Raw genomic sequence first — 20165 nt, 5'->3', positions numbered from 1 at the left:
AGTCAGTCATTAGCGTAGACAGAGGGCTGAATTGTCTTACCCCTGTCTCCATCCATCCATCCATCCATCCATCCATCCATCCATCCATCCATCCATCCATCCATCCATCCATCCATCCATCCATCCATCCATCCATCCATCCATCCATCCATCCATCCATCCATCCATCCATCCATCCATCCATCCATCATTTCCCACTTATCTGGCATTGGGTCACAGAAGTATCAGTCTATCAGGCCAAGAATTATTAGTCCCCTTAAGAACTGACCTTTTTATTGACCTATAGGACAAACATCTGTTGTGCCATGATTTTCGTGGGTCGTCACTTTGTCTTCTAACATGACAACGACCCAGTTTTTGTTAAAATATTTTGTATCTACCTGCAAAGTAAAATAATGGAAGCATCTAAAATAAAGCTAGGATATTAGAAAAAGCTGTTAAAATTCTTTGCTTTGTTCAACAGCACTTGGGAGATAATTGTAAAAAATTATCATTTTCATCCTCAAGTGAATATAAAGTTTGAATAATTATCTTCCCACCATCTGCAGGTGGTTTCTCACACAGGCTCAGGTTCTCCACCAGAGGCCTGAGGGCTCGAGGGTCCTGCACAGTATCATTGCTGTTCCTATCACGGCGCTTGTCTGGACTAAAAAGTCTTCATTGTTTCATGCTGGATAATAGCTCATATTGGTCATTGGCATTCTTTTTTGCAGCTAATGTACAGTCTCAGATTACTGGGTTGGTAATAGAATCTTCCATGTTTGGTGAGGAGCTTTCATTTCTTAACACTTATGGTCTGTGTCTTTTCCTTTTGCAATCGTATTATTCCTGCGGGATATCTGACGACTCAGCTGTAGCTGTTTATTGAGATGGCTTCTTAGGACTTCCCTTATTTTTTAGAGGTATTTGGCTGTTCCACCTTTCCTCATTGCCAGTTCCAGGTTGTCATTTATCTGTGGTATTCCAAAGTACTTGTATTTCTTACTTGTATTTCTTGTATTTTACTTGTATTTCCTTTCTTTGCCGCTATCCAACTGCATTTTCCAAGCCGGAATGACTTCAATGTCAGTACTGTAGATACTGGTGGTGTGGATGAGGAAGTCAATGTTCCTCTCGCTCTTAGGACATAGCTTGATATTATCCATGAAGAAATGGTGACTGATAGTGGTTTCATTATGAGTAGGGTATCCAGAATGGAGGAATGGCATCTCTTGAGTTTAAGCCACATTTGATGGCTACCTGTGCAACTGGCTTACCATTAGCATTAGAGGGGAATTCTACAAGCTTAGTGGGTTTGCATTGGAAGCTCTTAAAGTACTGTTGATGTTGTACAGCTCCAGATATTCACTGATCCATGTGGAGAGACCATTGACTGTGTAATAAATTACTGGACGAATCACGTGTGACATCATCTATAGAAAATGCCTTGTTTCCGGTTCTAGCCAAATAAAGCCAATTCAGTCTGCATTTTTCCGCGATATGTCCTTCGCCATGTTGGACTTTGTAGCCTCACCGCCCACTTTTGTCCCAACATAACCTGCTAGGCAGCCACTACGCACGCCTGACTTGCCCCCTTTTCTTTCTGAAAGGCTGTCTGAGCTACCTGTGACTGCATAAGGCGGAAAGTGCTAGCATTGCAATCAGCATCATCAAATGTCTCAGAAAAACACATTGCTTAAGATGTTAATAATGCTAACTATGGTAGTTATGTTAATGTGGCAAAAAGTGCCCTCAGTCAAAACCTGTCAACCCACTGGTGTGTATAAATAAGCCATGCCAATTGGAAACCTCAGGAACTCCCTCCTTTTGTCTCTGTCAGGCAGGTCAGAGCTGCATATGACAAGTTGATGACGTTTTTTCATGATGCCTAAGAAATTATGAGACGCTAGGACGAGTTTTCGTTTTCAGCTGGTACGAAAAGTGTTCTGTTTTTTTTAACTCAACATGGAGGCATCTTCTCTGGGTCAAAGGTCAAAGAAACTTCAGACTCAAGCTAAGTGACTTTTGTGAACTTTTGTGAAAATTGCTTGAACAAAAGTGTAGTTTTGTCAAATTTTAGTTTGCCACAAAATGTCCCCCAAGTCAGAAGTTGTGTGGACATCCCATAATAATTTCAAAACTTCCTTTGGATATCACTGACTCGTGTGTTTTGGACTCGCTTGTGTATTTAAAAAAAAAAACGTTTCAGCTCCATAAGCCATTTTCGGCCAATTTGTTTTTTTTTAACTGTCTTGCTCGCAGTGATGTCATCGTAAGGGGAGTGGTTATGTTCACTACGACAAAAATGTATTTTCACCGCGTACTGGGTGTGTGTAAGTGTTGGTGACTTTTCAAGCATGTGGTGGGGTCAAATTTTGAAATAAAAGGAGCAGAAATCTTTCCAATTGCAACAACAGTATGGTCCTTGCAGTCAGCGACTGCTGCTGCGAGCCATGTTTATACATTCTGTGCTCCCATGGTGTCAAAGCCAGCAGTGGGAACAACTGGAGGGAGGGAGGAGGAGGTGGAGGGGGATCTGAGTGGAAGGGGCAGGTGTAGCAACATGAAGACACTCTGATGTGTATGCAGGGGCACGATTATGGGTAAATATAAAGGTCAGAAAAAGTACTTTGTAGATAATCCTGTGTGTGATGGGGAGCCAGTGGAGCTGCTGTAGAACAGATTTGATGTGTCGGATGGATGGTGTTTGTGCAATAATCCGGGCAGGAGGTGCCGATGCTGTGGACCAGGACGACAGCCAGACTCTTTACCTAAGGGTCAGAGGAAATTGTGGATTTGTTGACTGGAATCTGGATTCTCTTTTAGGTGGACTTTGTGCCTCTTAGGAGAGGTTCAGTTTTATCACTATTTAATTTGAGAGAATTTGAAGTGAACCAAGATTTCATAGCAAGAAGGTGGTTGGTAAAGGAAGTGGGTGGAAGAGAAGAATCAGATTTGTTGGATATACAGAGCTGGGTGTCGTCTGCGTAGCAGTGAAAGTGAAGATTGCGTTCAAGAAAGTTATGACAGAGTGGTAGAATGATAAATAGCAGGGGCTATTAGGCAGGGGCTATTTATACTGTAGTGACGGGAACTGTGGGGGAAGTGACTGATGTTAGCTGAATAAAATGAGTACAGCCCATTGACTGTAAAAAAGAACTGGACTGAGCGAGTGTGACGTTACCCATGGAAAGGTCTGACCTCTGACTCCAGCTCAAAGAAGCCAATTCAGTCACAATTTTTCCATGATATGGATGCCGCCACGTTGGAGGCAGACGGCAGTGAGTCAGTCAATGTTTCTATGGCAACTGCTGTCGCCAATCGGGAGTGAGTGTGTTCCACCAAACCGAGCTCAGGAGAATCTGTCAATCAAACATTGAGGTGGGGGCCAGTGGGCTCCTGCGGTGGTCCTCCTGACTGTGGCCTGGGTGGCTGCTGTTAGGTTGCTCGCTGGGCGAATTACTTCCATGCACTCCACCGCATGGGGGTCCTGAGGCTGGGACAACAGTGCCCCCCCCCCCCCATTTCCTTTTTTTTCTTTTTACATTCCATTGAAGTATCTTTATCCTTTCTTCTTTCCAAAAGTCTTTCAGTTCCCTGAGACTTCTGGGATGTCTGTTTGTTGCACATGTCTCTTTTCAGATCCATCATAGGTTTTCAGTGATGTTGAGATCATGTGATTGGGAAGACCAAGGCCTAACCTTCAGTTTCTGCCTCTTAATGTGCACTAGTGTGGACTTGGACACGTGTTTAGGATCAGTGTCCATCGCTAGACGCCATCCTCTCTTTAACTTTGGCTTTTTCACAGCTGCAATCAACTTACTGTCCAAAATGTGCTGAAATTTGTTAAATCCATTTTTCCTTCCGCTCGGTAAATGTTTCCTCTGCCTCTGGCTGCAATCCAACCCCAGATGATGATTACTCCACCACCATGCTTAACAGGAGGTTCCTTTCATTTAACTCTGTGCCTTTCATTTTCCGAACTTACTTTGGCTCATTCTGGCCAAAATGTTCTAAATGAACCTCGTTGCTCCACAGAACTTGTTTCCAAAATGGATCATGCTTGTTTATTTGTGTTCAAAGGTGGAATTTTGTGGTGAGGACGTAAAAGAAGCTTTCTTCTGATGACTCTGCCATGAAGACTATATGAGTTTCTCTTTACAATTGAACAGTGTAGCACAACACCAGAGTCTGCCGGATCTTTCTGGAGGGATCTTACAGTCAAACATGGATTTAGACTTACTTGTCTCACAATTCTGCGAGCTGCTCTGTCTGAGATTTGTCTTGGTCTTCCAGATCTCGCTTTAACTTCCTCTTGGCGCTATTTCTTACCGGTAATTGCATTCTGAACAGAGGACATCTGAAAAGGCTTTGCTGCCTTCTTATCGCCTTCTTCTGCTTTGTGAGCATTAACTGTTTTCAGTTCCAGGGTTCTAGAGAACCGCTTGGAAGAACCCATGATGCTGATTGGTGGGGCAAAGGTCACATGGCTTAGATTGTTTCAAATCTTTGAGATTTAAATCACCTGAGCAATCAGTGAGATTGTCTGGTCTTAGCTTTTCCAAAGTGGGCGGAGCATGCTATAAACTCTGCTGGGTGCCTAAACCTTTGCACATACCTTTATTTTGTTTTCTGTTATTTTGACAGGACAGGGTAAACAATGGAAATAAAGCAATTTGTTTTTACATATTTCAAAAATGTCTCATCTGTAATCTGATGCTTTTGAATGTTTTTCCATCTTACCGTGGTTTCTTTATGCACAATAATATAATGAAACTTTTTTTCCCCACTGTACTGTATACTGTGTACGTGTTGATAGGTTTGTGTATGAAGGTGTGTGCTGCCATCAGGTATGTTTGTCGTATTTGAATGTGTGTGCAGATGAGTGTCTGTGGACAGGCCACGCCCTTTTTGAGTAAACATCTACATCTGAATGTTGTGATGATAAATCTTGAGAAACTTGTTGCCTCTTTTAGTTTGTAATCCTGCCAACTCCTTTGTGTTCATGTAATCATTGCCCCTTTCTTTTCTTGTTCTCCGCCTCTCTTATTTACACAAATATTTGCAGAAATAAACACAATTATTGATAGAAATGTTTACCTCGAACTACAAAAGGAGTTTATACAAATAAACACCACGTGTGTCAGAAACTAAAGACCATCTGATGTAACAGTAACATCTGACCACCACAAGAGGCTCAACTGGAATTTAATAAACAAATGCAGTATGTACACAACATTTAACACACACTTTTTGTTAGAAAATATGTAGAACTTCCCATCGACTCCTCTGACCAATCATCTGCCCCTTTGTCCTTCCAGGCATTCTGGGTCATGTAATTAGACCATATTAATGAGAATTTGTTGGGTTGTTTGGGTAAAAGAAAAGTGATCCATTAAACTTTAATTAAGGTTGAAGCATCTGCCAAAAGACAAATAATGTGTATAACAATAAATGATGGAGTCAGCTGATAACTCAGTTTCTTCAAACAGACGTGGTTTTCATGAAGGAGAAGCTTTTCTTTCCACTGCTGGTGTTACGATGATTTAGGATCCAACATGAAGATTCCAGTTTAGTAAAAAATGTTATTTCAACTACAGAAGACTCTTATTCTTAAATGCATCAAAGATGAATTTCATAATTTTATTCTTTAATTTTTGTGAAACACGAACAGAATAAAACGGTCCATGTAAAGAAAATCCAAACTGATTTGATTGAATTTTTGTGAGACTGTTTTTCTCCAATAGGAACACTTCTCACTGAACATGGACTCTTTGTGCTGTTCTCTCAGTTTTTGATCAAACTTATTTTAAATGGTAACAGCTAGTTGCTTAAACAATGTTAAAGAACAATGCTATGGTCTATAATGTATAACTGTTAGCTTCCCAGTTGGCAACGCCAGTATCACAACTGTTGGTACCGTTGTGTTGATAGAGAACAGAAAGACATAGATAGTGTTTTCTTTGTGTTTTTCTTGGTTTATTTTTCCTCCCTTTTAAAGACTTTTGAAAGTTACATCAAGTTGAAGTCCAAGTCCAAGTTGAAATGACAGCATCAGTTGATGCAGATTTGTCAGCTGAACATCTATGATGCCGGTCTCCCATTCCACCACATCCCAAAGGTTCTCTATTGGGTTCTGGTAACTGTGGAGGCCGTGTGAGTCCAGAGAACTCATTGTCATGTTCTAGAAACCAGTCTGAGATGATTCCAGCTCTATGACATGGAGCCTTATCCTGCTGGAAGTAGCATCAGAAGATGGTCCACTGTGGTCAGAAAGGGACGGACACGGTCAGTAACAATACTCAGGTAGACTGTGGCATTGGAACCATGCTCAGTTGGTTCTGAAGTGTGCCAAGAGAATATAGAGAATAATTCTATAGATGAAAACCATAAATACAGTTTTGAGTTGCATCTGGCAGACATTGTCTGGAAATAATCTGCTGAGCACAGACAGTGTATTACAGTGGGTCACATGCAAAAGTCGATATTCAAACTCCTCGAGGTTCTTTTTCTGCTGTCTGATTTTTAAGTATTACTGCTTACCTAGATCAGGTGTGTTTTTTAATAACAGGAAGCTTTAGGACTACATTTTGTGAGACAATCAGGAGGACAACAGCAGTCCGGTCTGTGGTTTGATGGCTGTGACATTGGTGCTGTCCAATCAGTAAAGAAAAAATATGTTTAAGTGAAAATTTTGCCCCCCCACCAAACACATAATGTGAAATGTGTGTGAAATTCTGCGATTTTTACATGTTTACACAATATGGGAAAAAAAACTTTGGTGTGAACGGTCTTTACAAAATTTCCCACACACTACCAGGTAAAGTCTACAACGACCACCAAAGTTTTGTTGACCTTTGACCTTAGAAGAGGCCATCATCATGAATTTTCCAAATAAATCATCTTTAGTGGCAGTCACCTGTTGCTCGCACATTTTTCTCTGGAATATTGTGAAAATGTTATACACAACTGCTTTGTCAAGTTGAAAAAAACAATACGACATACACTATGAACATTTTAGGAACGTGAGCGTGGTTAGCAAAAAACTCTGTTGCCAAGGAAATGTAAAAGTTTACTCTTGCAGATTCTTCTAAAAATTCCATCAGCCTTTCACTGCCCTGTAGTTGCTCAATGCAAGAATTGTTGAACACTCCTTGCATTGAGCTGCCATCACACATACTGTTTGTTGCAGATTTGTTGACAGAGAACAGTTTTTACGATTCTGATGAACTTGTACTAGTTGAGATATTGTCCCAGATGTTAGGATAAATTTGTTTCAAACCAGATAAAGTCAAACTTCTTTGTTTCTGCCTTCAGGAGTCTGGGTCTCTTTAACGCCATGATTTCTGTCATTCTGTGTCATTACTCCAGACCTAAACTACTGTACCAACCACAAGCCCTGCAAGAATGGCGCCTCGTGCACCAACACAGGGAAGGGTAGCTACACCTGCACCTGCCGACCGGGCTACTTGGGCAAGGACTGCGAGACCGAGACAAACGAGTGCGACAGCAACCCCTGCAGGAACGGCGGCAGCTGCAAAGTACTTCCTCCATGATTGAGTCTGTTTGTATCTGTGAGATCATTCTTTTGAATGAGCCTCTAAAAGTTTTCAGGTTGTCAATACGCTGTTTGATTGTCCAGAGCATAGCAGTTGCCTGCCTGACACAAAAAGTGGTGCAGACTTACATCGCAGGATCTCTTTAGGGCCATCTGCTAGATCCTGGTTGTGGATCTTGTTCTCCTTCTTTGTATTGATGAATTGGAATTATTTGGCCTCCTTATTGCTCTAGGACACCGGTGGGCAATTCCAGGCCTCGAGGGCCGGTGTGTCTCCATGACTTCCAGACATTCTAGCCCTGCTCATGGCTGATTACCTGGTTCAGGTGTGTCCAGCCAATCAGAACATGCCAGAGCAGGGTATGAAGGAAGAGATGCAGGAATGTGGCCCTCAGTGCCCACCTCTGCTCAAGGAGGTTACGGGCCCATGACCAATGCCCTTCACCTCCTCTCTGTATTTTATTCTTTTTTGGCCAATGGATGTAACCCACGAGCACTGGAGTGTCCTTGTAAAGTCCATCCATGCTCTTCATACTCTCTCTCCTTTCTCCTCTCCAGGATTTGCTGAACGATTATTCGTGTGCGTGCCCTCAGGGCTTCTACGGAAAGAACTGTGAAGTCAGTGCCATGACATGCGCAGACGGGCCGTGTTTTAACGGAGGGACCTGCATGGAGGAGGGCACGGGCGGCTACAGCTGCCACTGCCCAGCTGGCTACACCGGCTCCAACTGCGAGAAGAGGCTTGGCAGATGCAGCAGCAACCCCTGCGCTAACGGTACAAATCCACCGAAACCAGCCGAGAAACAACCAGATCTCCGTCACAATGATGCTTACAGTTTGAGTTCCTGCAGATGAAACCAGAAAGCCTGCGGCGGCTGATGAGGAGATTGAAGGAGTTTCATTATCTTCTGACGTAGAATTTATGAAATACTTTCATCCCAAATAACAGATAAATAAAAGTGCAGTTAGATCTCTAAGGACACAGCAACAACTTCCATCGGGATTTGAACCACAGACCAAGTAACTGGAAACTGATCAACTAAGTTAGCTGCCGCCACCTCAATATCTTGATCATGTGTCCAACATAGAAGGTGGATCAGAACAGTTCTTCATCACAGTGCTCCAGAAGCCTCATAGGGATAAGTCAAATGTATTTTTGTCTGAAAGTGGGCACAATTCATTTTTCCTTAGGTTTAGTCCTTCAAGACAAGAATCTTCTTTACTCGAGTGTTGATGTTCTTTAACTACTGTAACTCTACAACTGTTTACGCCATCATGATAATTCCAGTGGATTCTGAATCAGATAAAAGCGGCTTTGCGTCGCCATGACAATTTGTTTGAGTAAAGTGTTAAAAAACAGCGCAAAATCAAGATGCAAAGCTAGAATCAGCTGTTTCCTGTTGATTGCTAAACGGTTGAAGAGTTACGGCATGTCAAAGACTGTGTGTTATATAGGAGTTGCTGCTGACATGAACCTTTACTTTTTAATTCTCAACCAGGGAGCCAGGATATTAGCCAGGTTGTCTCTATGTGATAGTCTCCATTACTGATGCAGTCCTGCATCCATTGGTGGACGTTGGGGGTGCCATGCCCGCCCCTGGAGTCCACTGTGCCTGACAGTACCATAATATGACATACACTATGAACATATCAGGAATGTGGGCGTGGTTTGCAAAACAACCTGTTGCCTAGGAAATTTGAACCTTTACTTCTTAATTCTTGACCATTTAAGTCTCAAATTGCTGTGCCCTCTTAGTTTTAGATAGCCAGTTAATAAAAAAATACACAACTTTAGCATCAGTTTTGACTTTGATACACATTACATTAGTGCTGCTGTGCAACTGTAATTCACAACCCCGCCATGACTTTGCTGCACAGTTAGGTGTGATAGTTTTGCACAGGAAGGCTTCATGATGATGTTGTTGGGCCAGAAAGCGTCACTTCCTGTTGTGTTTTTTCCAATGAACACCAATGTTTGTCACTTTGACTAAAGTCTAGTTGATATAATCTGAGAATTTCGTTACCAGTCACGCTTCCCTTCTTTCTACACTTGTTTTACCTTTAGACTTTATTAATGCCTGGGTGAAAAAGTTTGCGTTTCTGCAGCCAAAACCAGAATAAAAAAGGTTGAATTATTAATTAAGCCGGTTAACACATGGAAAATGGAACACAAGTGAACAATTCCAGTACAGTAAACTGACAGTACGCAAAAACCGAAACTCATTTATAAAGTGGTCCCTGTATACACAAACATTAAACTAAAGGGCAGTTACTTCTCTTTGAAGTAATCTGAACTGACCATAAAAATCTAAATTAACTTAAAATGTTTGAAATATCACAATTCTGTATTTTTCCAGTTGGTTGTTAGTTTTATGTTTCTATAGCACCTTAAGTCCATACTGGCCATCCTTTGTGTTGTCCTGGGCTCTAGAGAGAATGCAGATTTGTATCCACCAAGGTATAAGTAACTTTGGTACTAAAAATTTGTTATTTGGTTATTTTTGTAACCACAAAATCTTAGTGACAAAGACTCTTACTTCGTTGTCCAAACCATCCTTTCTCTCTGACGAAGACATAGAATTCTCTGTCCTAAATTCTCCATAGGTGTGAATGTGAGTGTGCATGGGTGTGCGATATGTGGCCCCGCGACGGAACGGCAACCTGTGCAGGATGTCCCCTGGCTTTGTCCACGAGTGGGTAGGGATAGGCTCCGGCAGCCCTGTGACCCCGAAAAGGACAAAACGGGTTTGGAACATGAACGACTGAATTCTCTGTCCTCAAACTATTGGTTTATGTCCTTCAGGTGGAGGTGAACTGCAGAATCCAGTCTACTGGAGTTGGCCCTGTGATGTTTTTAATAAAGTATTCTATGAAGCAATGGTTTAGTTTTCCCAATGTTCTGTTGATTGCAATTCTCCCAGCTGTGGATGGAATATAACATACTACCCTCATTGTTTCTCTGGAGTTTGCCCTTGGGTTGAACCAGTTGTGAACCAGTTGTGAACCAAGTGTTTAGGTTTGAAATGGACCGGGATGTGCTGGCCAAAAATTCTTTTGAGTTTCTTAGAAAGTCCGGAGATGTACGACATTACAGTGTTATTCCTTTTTATCTCTTGCTCATCTTTGTGTTTTCTTGTGATCTGGGATTTGGAGAAGAACCAGTTTGGATGTCTAAAGATTCTGGGGGGTTGGCAGACGTATTGTCCTTTTTTCTTCCTACCTTCAGGACTTGTGAGTTCTTCTCGGACTTAGTTCTGCTAGGTTCTAATCAAACTTAGGTTGTGCCATAGAGGGTGGTTGGACTCAAATAACAAGCACTGATCGGTCTGCAGGGGCTTTTCGTACACGTCTACTTGACCTCTTTAATGATCACTGAACAGTCCAGGAGGGCGGGGCTATTTTCCATAGATGGATGACCTAATGTTTTTGTTCACATAAACATTATGTCCAAAAATCCAAAGCTGCTAGTCGTCTATGTAACAGAACCAGTAGCTTGGAGAACAACCGTACCTGGGAACAAGTCTAACACCCCCCCCCCCCCCCATTTCTCTATGGTTGGCCACAATGAGTGAGACTGGGAAACTCGTGGCAAAGCCACATCTTTGCCAGTAGAAGTGGTTTCTGAACTGAAAATATGTGGTGTTGAGACACACTTCCAGTAGTTGGCAGATGTGGTCAGGAGTCAGTTTTGTTCTTTCTTATGTTCCGGTTATGTCACAAGACCACAAATGTCTTGACAGAATTCATCCGAAGACACTTGACTTTGATCGTAAGGTGAGTTCCAGGTGTGATGCTCTGTGTTGCCCACCAGGGAATCCAGATATTTGCCAGGGGTTTAGCCAGGTTGTATGCAATGGTTTGGGCGACTGATGCAGTCCTGCATCCATTGGCGAGCATTGGTGTGCCGTGCCCGCCGGTGGAGTCCGCTGTGCCCAACAGTACCACCGGGAATAGACAATGTAAATATCTAACTTTTCAGTTTAATACCAACAAACAAGAAGGTATCCTGTTAGCCAATCATCACAAAGGTTTTTTTTAGCGCAGGTCACAGGATCAAGTTTGCTCTTTGCTGTCGTAATGAGCATAAACATCATGAAATGTTTCCTCAAAAAGTAAAGGAAGTGCTGGAAGCAGCAAACCAGCTTCCCTTCTACTGAAAGCACCAAAGTCAACAGGAAAACTGAAGATAGCAGTGATAGCTGGAGGGGCTACAGTAGTCAGGGAGTAACTCCACTCCGCTCCTCCACCCAGACATTGAAGTAGCTCGAAATATTTTGATTCTTCTCTATTGGATGGAGCAAAGTGGAGAACTAAACATGTGAACAAGGCTGGACGTAGGAGATTTAAAAAAGAAAAAGAAAAACAACAAAACTACAAGTTTTTTTAATTATTACATTATTTTTATTTTGTATAAAAAATTGACTTTTGGAGCCAACACAAAAACTCTTTTCTACTCTAATACAAGTCTTTATAGAACATCATGTAACTGCGGTTCATCAGAGGAAGATTATCCTCATTTGGTTGCCTTTGAGAAGGACCTGACTTAAACATTTAGGAAGGGGTGACTGGATAAAGTTTAAGAAACGCCACCTGCCTCGACTTAAAGCCAAAAACCTGCTCTGTTTATTGAGTCTGGAGCATTGACTGTATATAGAACTGGACGGAGCAGCTGTGACATCACCAATAGAAAATGCCGTGCTCCAGCAAAATCAAGTCGAGTTAATCGCCATTTTTCCGTGATACGGACGGCGCCATGTTGGAGCCAGTCGACAGTGATTGGTCCGACTCGGTCTAAGTCACGTTTCTAGGTCAACTGCTGACGGCGATCATGAGTTAGCTTGTTGGAAGTCCACACCCCTTCCACTAGTAGATTATCTGTTTTTATTGTTTAAGCAGCTGGAGAGCACCGGAAATTTCGTTGTCACAAGTTTCTTGTGTAACAATGACAATAAAGGCTTTCTGATTCTGATTCACTGAAAGCAGCTCAGGAGAATCTGTCAATCAAACATTCGAGGTGGGGGCCAGCGGGCACTGCATGCCTTTACTGAGACATCTGATTGTTCAGTTTATAACTTGGATAACAGAGGGGGCAGAACACTTTGGAAGGGTGGCAAATGAGAACATGTTATGTTAAGTAATGCCAGTTTAATTTAATGTTATTTATAATTATAATTAATTATTAGATCTTTTTATTTGAGTTATTTTTGCAATAATTGAAGCATCTTTTATTGATGGTTTCTTAATCTTTGTCAATGAAGATGCTAAAATAAAATAAAAAAATTAGGGGCAATGGGGGGGGGGGGGGGGGCAAAAAGCTCCGCCCCTGGTCACTGAGTAGGCTGTTCATTTTAGCTTCATATTCTGCTGTATTCAGGATTCAGTGGTCTATGTACCAACATGTTTCTGTTACTGCTTCCTGCACTTCCTTGACTTTTTGAGGAAACATTTCATGATGTTAATCCTCATTACGACGGTAAAGAGCTAAGTGGCTCCTGTGGCACATGGTGGTTCGGGTTTTCTGCCCTCCTTACTGCTAAGTTTTGGATTAGGAGTTCTGTCAATCAGAGTCCTAGAACAGGGCTGCATTTAACAGAAAAAAAATAGGAGTCTTCACTCCAGAAATAGATTTATTGTAACAGGTGTTCCCACCATAATAATAATAAGAATGTACAATATTCACTAACCAGCTGTCTGTGATGCTGCTAGCAAAGTTGCTTAAACAGTGGATTCACAGTTATTACGATATTAAGACTAGTTGTAGTGAGTTTTTTTCATTCTTCATTTATCCGTTGCACTTTAAAAGTCGGACGAGGCTGAAGTTGGCGTCTGGTTTTCCAGCTTTCACTTTGACAGTTATGGGTTAAGGGAAAATCTAGATCATGTTTTAACAGCACAATAAAGTTTAAAGCAGCTTCAGATTTTTTACTGAGAAGGTGAAGAGAAACTGGAAGCAAAAAATCAATAATCTGACGTCCACTTTAGCCTCATACAAATCGTACCGTGGCCTCAGAAAGAGTGGAGACGACTGATGTTGAGGGTTAACCATTAGTTTGAGCTTGGTTAATCAGAATCCGTCCAACCTTTTTAAGTAACCGGACTTCTTTTTATGGAGTAAAACTTGGTTTCTGTATCGGTATGAGTTAAATACCCCAACGGGCAGCACTCTGTTGGTCTGAGGTGAGTAGTAGGAGTTAAGTTCTTGTCAGTTACACTTGACTGAAAAACAACAACGACAGTTGTCCATAGAGTAGTTTTACTGCACCCTACTTTTTTATTTGTCATTGGAAAAACAACCTCATTCAATGAAAAGCTGTATTCCTCTAGTAATTTCATCTTTGGTAACATTTTTACCAGTTAAATTCATTGTGGTATTAAAATATCACAGAGATTTTGGTTTTAGCAGACAACTGTAATTCAGCTTTGACTGAACAACAACACTGAACAAATCGGTGACCCTGCCTCAGAATTGAATGTGTTTGGGGTGTGGAAGTTGTAAAATCTCTGATACCTTCTTGGAAAGCGGCAGAGATGCATGAAGGGGTTGAAAACATTTTTTCAAGCCTAGAATTTCATCATTTTTTCTAACAGAGGGGAGATTTTGAGTTTAACGAAGAAACAAAAAAGTTTAAAAAAATTGGATATCTGCACAATGCATTTCCCTTTTCCGTTCACTCTTACTTTGATTCATTTGTATAAAGTTATTTGTATTTGATTTTTGTCTATTGTACCCATCTTTGGTGTGTATTCACTATTGAAACAATCAAACATTTAACTCAAGACTGTTGCATATTTCAGTTCGATCAGATCTCTGGCTGCTCACCCTCCTGGACATGTAAACTATGACCAGAAGTTTTGTGACCTTTGGTTCAGTTTTAGGCTTTTTTTTTTCAGCTCTGCAGTTATCTCGCTCTTAGCTTTATATGATGTCCTCATAAACTGGACATTCTGGTGTGACAAACAAATCTCCCAGCTGTGGAAAACACTGGGGCTAACAAAGATTAAACAATTTTAAAAATCACCTGTCAATCAAAAGGTCACACTGCTACTGTCACCATGTAGGACAGTATCAAATAAACGCTGAAGGTTATAGATGTTGCCCAGAAGTATAGCTGGAATCAATTCTGGCTACAAAGGAAAAAACAGGTGTTGGTGCTAACCTGTAAAAAATGTTTTTAAAACCTTAAAAACATGTTATGTAAAATGCATACAGTTTACATTTACTTCATTTGAAACAAATATGCTGAACAGAATATTTGTAGAATAGGATTACAGAGTTCTCAAGTTTCGATTTCAGTTAAAGCCTTAGTCACCCAATGGGGGGGTTGAACTTTGGGGCTGCAGTGGGTTTTGGGCTCCGTGGGGGGGTCATAGAGAGGAGCGGCTGCATCTTAAGGGGAGCGCAGGTGTGTCTTGAAGTTCCCTCGATTTTTCCTGCGTGCCCCCTACGGGTTTGGCCCTGTTTGTCCCACAGACAGCCTGTGGGTGAAACCCGTAGGGGCAGTTATGACTCAGGCCGCTGACGCTGCTCTGTGAGATGTTGGAAAACAGGTGATTGCTGCCAACGCGGCAGGATCCCCTACACCACAAGGGTCAAACTCCAGGCCTGAAGGGCCTGGTCCTACATGTTTTCCAACAAACCTCCCTTTGTAGCTTCTAGTTGGCAAACACTCCAGATCCTGGTTATTTCTTATCATAGAGGGGATCCGGGAGGACTTCAAACACATACCACAAGAGGCTGGAGACATTGGATTTGACCATGCTCTCCACTTACAGTATATTTTATCTGCTTCTGTTCAGAGCTGTGGTCACAAGGTTTCTAGCGCCTGTTGCAGTGGCAATACCCGAACCCAGTGGTGGACATCAAATGCAATGAATGCAGAAAAGCTAAAGAAGGTGTCCTATTAAGCTTGCGTGGCTTTTGGGTCTCCCTAGGCATCTGACAGGCATCAGCAATCTAAGCAAGCTGTGGCCTCGGCTGTTGCGGAGACAAAACTCTGTCCTGGGAGTAGTTCAGTTAGGTCATGAAGATGGACAGTCAGTCGGCATCAAAAGGATTGTGGGAAACCACCAGGCACCATCTGGGGTAGAAATTTTCTGCCTGTGCTGTTCAGGCAGAGAGCTATTGGCTTTTACTGGGGAACTTGTTTGGTAGAAATACTTTGAGGATTTCCTCAATCCTGCTGACAAGCCTCCTCTTGAGGGGGCAAAGGCTGAGGACTTTGAGGTGGGGCTGTCCATCACCAAAGCTGAAGTCAGAAAGGTGGTGGAAGAGCTCCTCAGGGGCAAAGCACTGAATGTAAATGAAGTCCGTTCTGAGTATCTGAAGTCTGTGGTTGCAGTGGAACTGTTATGACACATCTCTCCGTCCTTGTGTGGCAGTCAGGGTAAAATATCACTGTATTGTTTAATTTGGTGGGGGGTCCCCTCTTCAATAAGGGGTTAGGAAGGCTGTCTTCCAACTACCAGGGGTTCTCACTTTTCAGCCTCCTGGAGGAAGTCTTCGGACTATTAAGAAGGATAGTTTGGCCGATAGTTGAACCTCAGATTCAGGGACACCAGTCCTGTTTCTGTCTTGGTTGTGGAACAGTGGACCACGTCTGCATTCCACATGAGAGGCTGGATGGAGTTTGCCCATCTGGTCTATATATATTTATGGATTTGGACAAGGGATTCTGTTCCTAACTTTTACGGACAGAATTTCTAGAAACCTCCAACATGCATTGCGCATTGGGTTGACAAAACAATACCATCAGCAGTTAAACATTCATACTGAGTTCGTATCAAACTTTAGATAGTTAGACATTAAATTAAATATTGCTTAAAAGGGAGTGGAAGGAAGCGAACTTCAATAATCCCACCCTGCTCTACCGTAACCATTTTCATTACATGATTTATCATTATCTGGTTCATAACCTTTATCAGACATCTATGCCTTACCAATACACTTTCAGGTCATGAAGAATCCTTAAGTATCAATAAATCACATGGCAAATATGAAGTACTTAATAATTACCGGTATGTAAAATAGACAAACTCTATTTTGGAAACCAACATAGCACATGCAGATCAGTTTTCTAAAATGTTTGCAGATTATTTTCATTAGAAAAATCATGACTATGATTTAAAATAACACTATATCATGAAAAAATAGACATAACACTTTTTCAAAAATCGTCATAGCATATACTGTTAAAGTATCAAAAATGTGTGCACTCCCCCTCCTTCTTTTTATATTCCATCATCCATTTTAGAAGAATAAAAAACACTCACCTGAGCACAGGTGTTAGCTCACCGTTGCACTAATAGTTTGCGTGATTGAATGAAATATTTCACACTAGTTGGTATAAAGGCATAAGTATGTGTGTGGGAACAATATTTGTATTGTGTACATGTTGACATGTGGACATTTTTGGAGCCAACACGTGTGTTTATAACATGTGAGTGTGTATGATCACCCTCCTACCCCCCCCTAATATCCCTCTCTCTTCCTTTCCTCCTTTTCCTTTTCCGTCCGGTCCAACACCAAAGATTTTCAAATATAATTAAAATAAATAAAGTTTTGCCTCGATTCCAAAAGGGGTTTATTCAGACATACCTTTGGTTTGTCTGAAGATTCATAACCCCTCTTGTTAAAGTAAACTATGTCCAACACAAGAGGCCCTCAGCTCTCATCTGTCTGCCCAGCTGTTGGACAAGTTAAAAAAATGTGCAGACTATTTATTTCAGTAAAACAATCATGAATATAATCATACAGTGCTCAGATCAAGTATCAAAAGTTAAGAATATGTGCAAATTATTTTTCATTAGAAAAATCATGAATCAATTTTTGGGGCAAGTGAAGTAATATAATTAGAGATCATTCACTTAAACCATCTTCAATAATTGATTAAGCAATTTTATTATTATAATCATAAGTTAATAATTTTAAGGTAATGCTTTGAAATAAAAAAAGTGTTCATTTTCTGTCGATTGTCCAAAGTTGAGGTCTAGTTGTCTGCAGGTCTGAACTCTGCTGTAAATCAGGGTCACTGTTGGCTTTTAGAGGGAGGGCAGATCCCAGGCGCCATGTTTCTTGAAATTATTTGGCTCTTTGATTTATTACTGCATGTTGGTTCAGACGTCCATGATCAAACACTTCTCAAAACCCTTCATGTTGTTCCCAACCAGAACCTTGGACCAGTCCAAGTCTGGGTTTGACGTAAATCCTGCAGCCAGATGGTCGTTAAGATTAGCAGCAGATTCCTTCAGATTCCTCATTTGATTCATCAGAGCTAGCTTGTGTTTTTGATTCACAAACCTGATGAGGATCGCTGGTTTATCCGTCTCCTTTCTCCTGGGGAGCGGGGGGCAGGTCTCTATGGTATTGAGATCCAGGGAAATCCCTTTAGACGTGAGAAATGATTCCACTTGATGTTCCACAGACTCTCCACCGCTCCCAGGTTCTGAAGAAATGCTAGCGATGCTAATGCTATTAGCATTAGCAATGCTAACTCCAGCTACATTTAGCTTTGCCCAAGGTTTGATCGTAATCCAGTGAGAATTACATTATTCATCCTTGCTTGTTGTTCCACATCCTCCTGTCTTTTCGCCAGAATGTCGCCCCGGTTATCTCGTTGCTCGTTTTTTTAGCTCAGAGTTTTTGGAGCTCTTCCACTAGCTCCATGAGAGGAGTTAGCTTAGCTCGAATGCCGTTCACACACTCCATGAAAGGACACAACGTAGCTTGCATGTCATCGAGGATTTTTTAAATCTCATTGTTGTCACTTGCTGCTTGGTTTTTCTTTGCGCCAATGGTCAGCCCCCTTTTTATGGGGGGGGGGGTCAACTTTTAAGTCCCTTGAAGATCGCTGTGAGAGCTGCCAACAGACTCGTGCATTCACTCGTTACCTCACTCGAGGTCCTAAATACAACTGGATAAAATGGGCGTCCTCTGTAGGGTGGTTGCACGCTCTGTTAGAAACAGGGTGAGAAGCTCGGTCACCTAGAGAGCCCGGAGTAGAGTCGCTGTTCCTCCACATCCAGAAGAGCCAGTTGAGGGGACTCGAGCAACTGGTCCAAATGTCTCCTAGACGGAGGCCCCCAGGGAAGACCCAGGACACGCAGAGGAGACTACTCCCTGGGGTCACCTCAGAATCCCCCAGAAGAACTGGAGGAAGCGGCTGAACAGAGGGAAGTCCCCAGAAGTCTGGGGATCTTTGCATAGACTGCTACCTGCATGACCCGGTTCTTGATGAGTGGAAGAAAATGGATGGATCTGAAAAAACCAGTAAAGGGAAAACAGGAAAGTACAAAATAAAGTGGGGTAAAAAAGTACTTAGTCAGCCACCAATTCTGTTTTTCATCATAGAAACACGAGAGGCCTGTAATTTAAATCATAATTACACTTGAACTATGACAGACAAAATCTTTTTTTAAATCCAGTGAATCTCATTGAAGAATTTTAAAAAGAATTAACTTGCAAATTATGGGTGAAATTAAGTATTTGCTCAATAACAAAAGTTAATTTTAATACTCCCTTACTATTTGCCAACGACAGCAGTCAAACATTTTCTGGAATTCTTGACAAGGTTTTCACATTGTTGCTGGTATTTTGGCCCATTCCTCCATGCAGATCTCCTCTAGGGCAGAGGGTTATTGGTAGCCTTTGACTTTGTTCCCTGCTCACCGTTTTTGTGATCATTTTGACCCCACTGTGTGACATCTTGAGTGGATCCCCAGATCAAGGGGGATTATCTGTGGTCTTTTATGACTTCCTTTTTCCATATAATTGCTCCCTCAGCTGATTTCTTCACACCAAGCTGCCCACCTACTGCAGATTCAGTCTTCCTAGCCGGGTGCAGGTCTACAATTTTGTTTCTGGTGCCTTTGACAGCTCTTTAGCCTTGACCATAGTGGAGTTTGGAATTTGATCATTTGAAGTAGTGGAGAGGTGTCTTTTTGAGTTTAAAAATGTGCCATTCATGCAGGTAATAAGGGGAGAATAGATGAGCCTCTAAAGATGAAGTTACAGGTCCATAAGATACAGAAATCTTTTAAAAAAAAGGAAAAAAAGTTTGACCAAAAATGAAAAGAAAAGATTTTTCTTTCAACTTGCAGAATTGGTGGATGACTAAATTCTTCAGGTTCCACCATTTACAACTTTCAAAACATATAATTTTCTGACATTCAAATGTAAAATGCATGACATTCAGGTGCAATCAGGGTCGGACGTCCAAAAAGATCTAGATTCCACGTCTGACTTATAGATGCGAAACAGACATTATCTGCATGTCCAATGGTAACCTGCTGGAGGCAAAAGCTGGAATAATATCTCTGATTTAGACAGCGTGCATTTGATTCTATCAATGGTTAAGATGATAAAATGTTGATACTGTTATCGACATAATGTGGCTGTTACACTGTAAGTCAAAGACCATGTTTATGCCTAGGTTTCTTTTAAAAAAAAAATGTTTTTATCGCTTTTTTAACAAAGTTTTAAACACACACAACATAAACACTGCCAGTGTACAATTGAGAAACACAGCATAAATACACACATGCAGCAACAACAAAGAAGGATTCGTCCCGAGAATGAAAAGAAAGGGAAACAATAGTCATCAGATGAGTGGCTGGGTTATCGCCTGATTAA

At 41.6% G+C, this 20165-nt stretch overlaps 1 protein-coding gene across 3 annotated transcripts in view; it reads left to right on the top strand.

Moving 5' to 3' along the window:
- LOC101170775 (delta-like protein C) overlaps nucleotides 1-20165 on the top strand; it is a 62658-nt gene that overhangs the window by 22843 nt on the left and 19650 nt on the right. For all 3 annotated transcript variants that reach the window (XM_023961694.1, XM_011482159.3, XM_011482160.3), the window contains 2 exons: nucleotides 7351-7520; nucleotides 8096-8312. In XM_023961694.1, the coding sequence (XP_023817462.1) occupies nucleotides 7351-7520; nucleotides 8096-8312 (387 nt within the window). The remainder of the gene's footprint in view (nucleotides 1-7350; nucleotides 7521-8095; nucleotides 8313-20165) is intronic.

The sequence above is a fragment of the Oryzias latipes genome, chromosome 13 (genome assembly GCF_002234675.1).
Source record: "Oryzias latipes chromosome 13, ASM223467v1".
Taxonomy (NCBI): domain Eukaryota; kingdom Metazoa; phylum Chordata; class Actinopteri; order Beloniformes; family Adrianichthyidae; genus Oryzias; species Oryzias latipes.
Note: the sequence above shows the minus strand (reverse complement) of the source record. Positions and strands in the feature narration are given on the sequence as shown.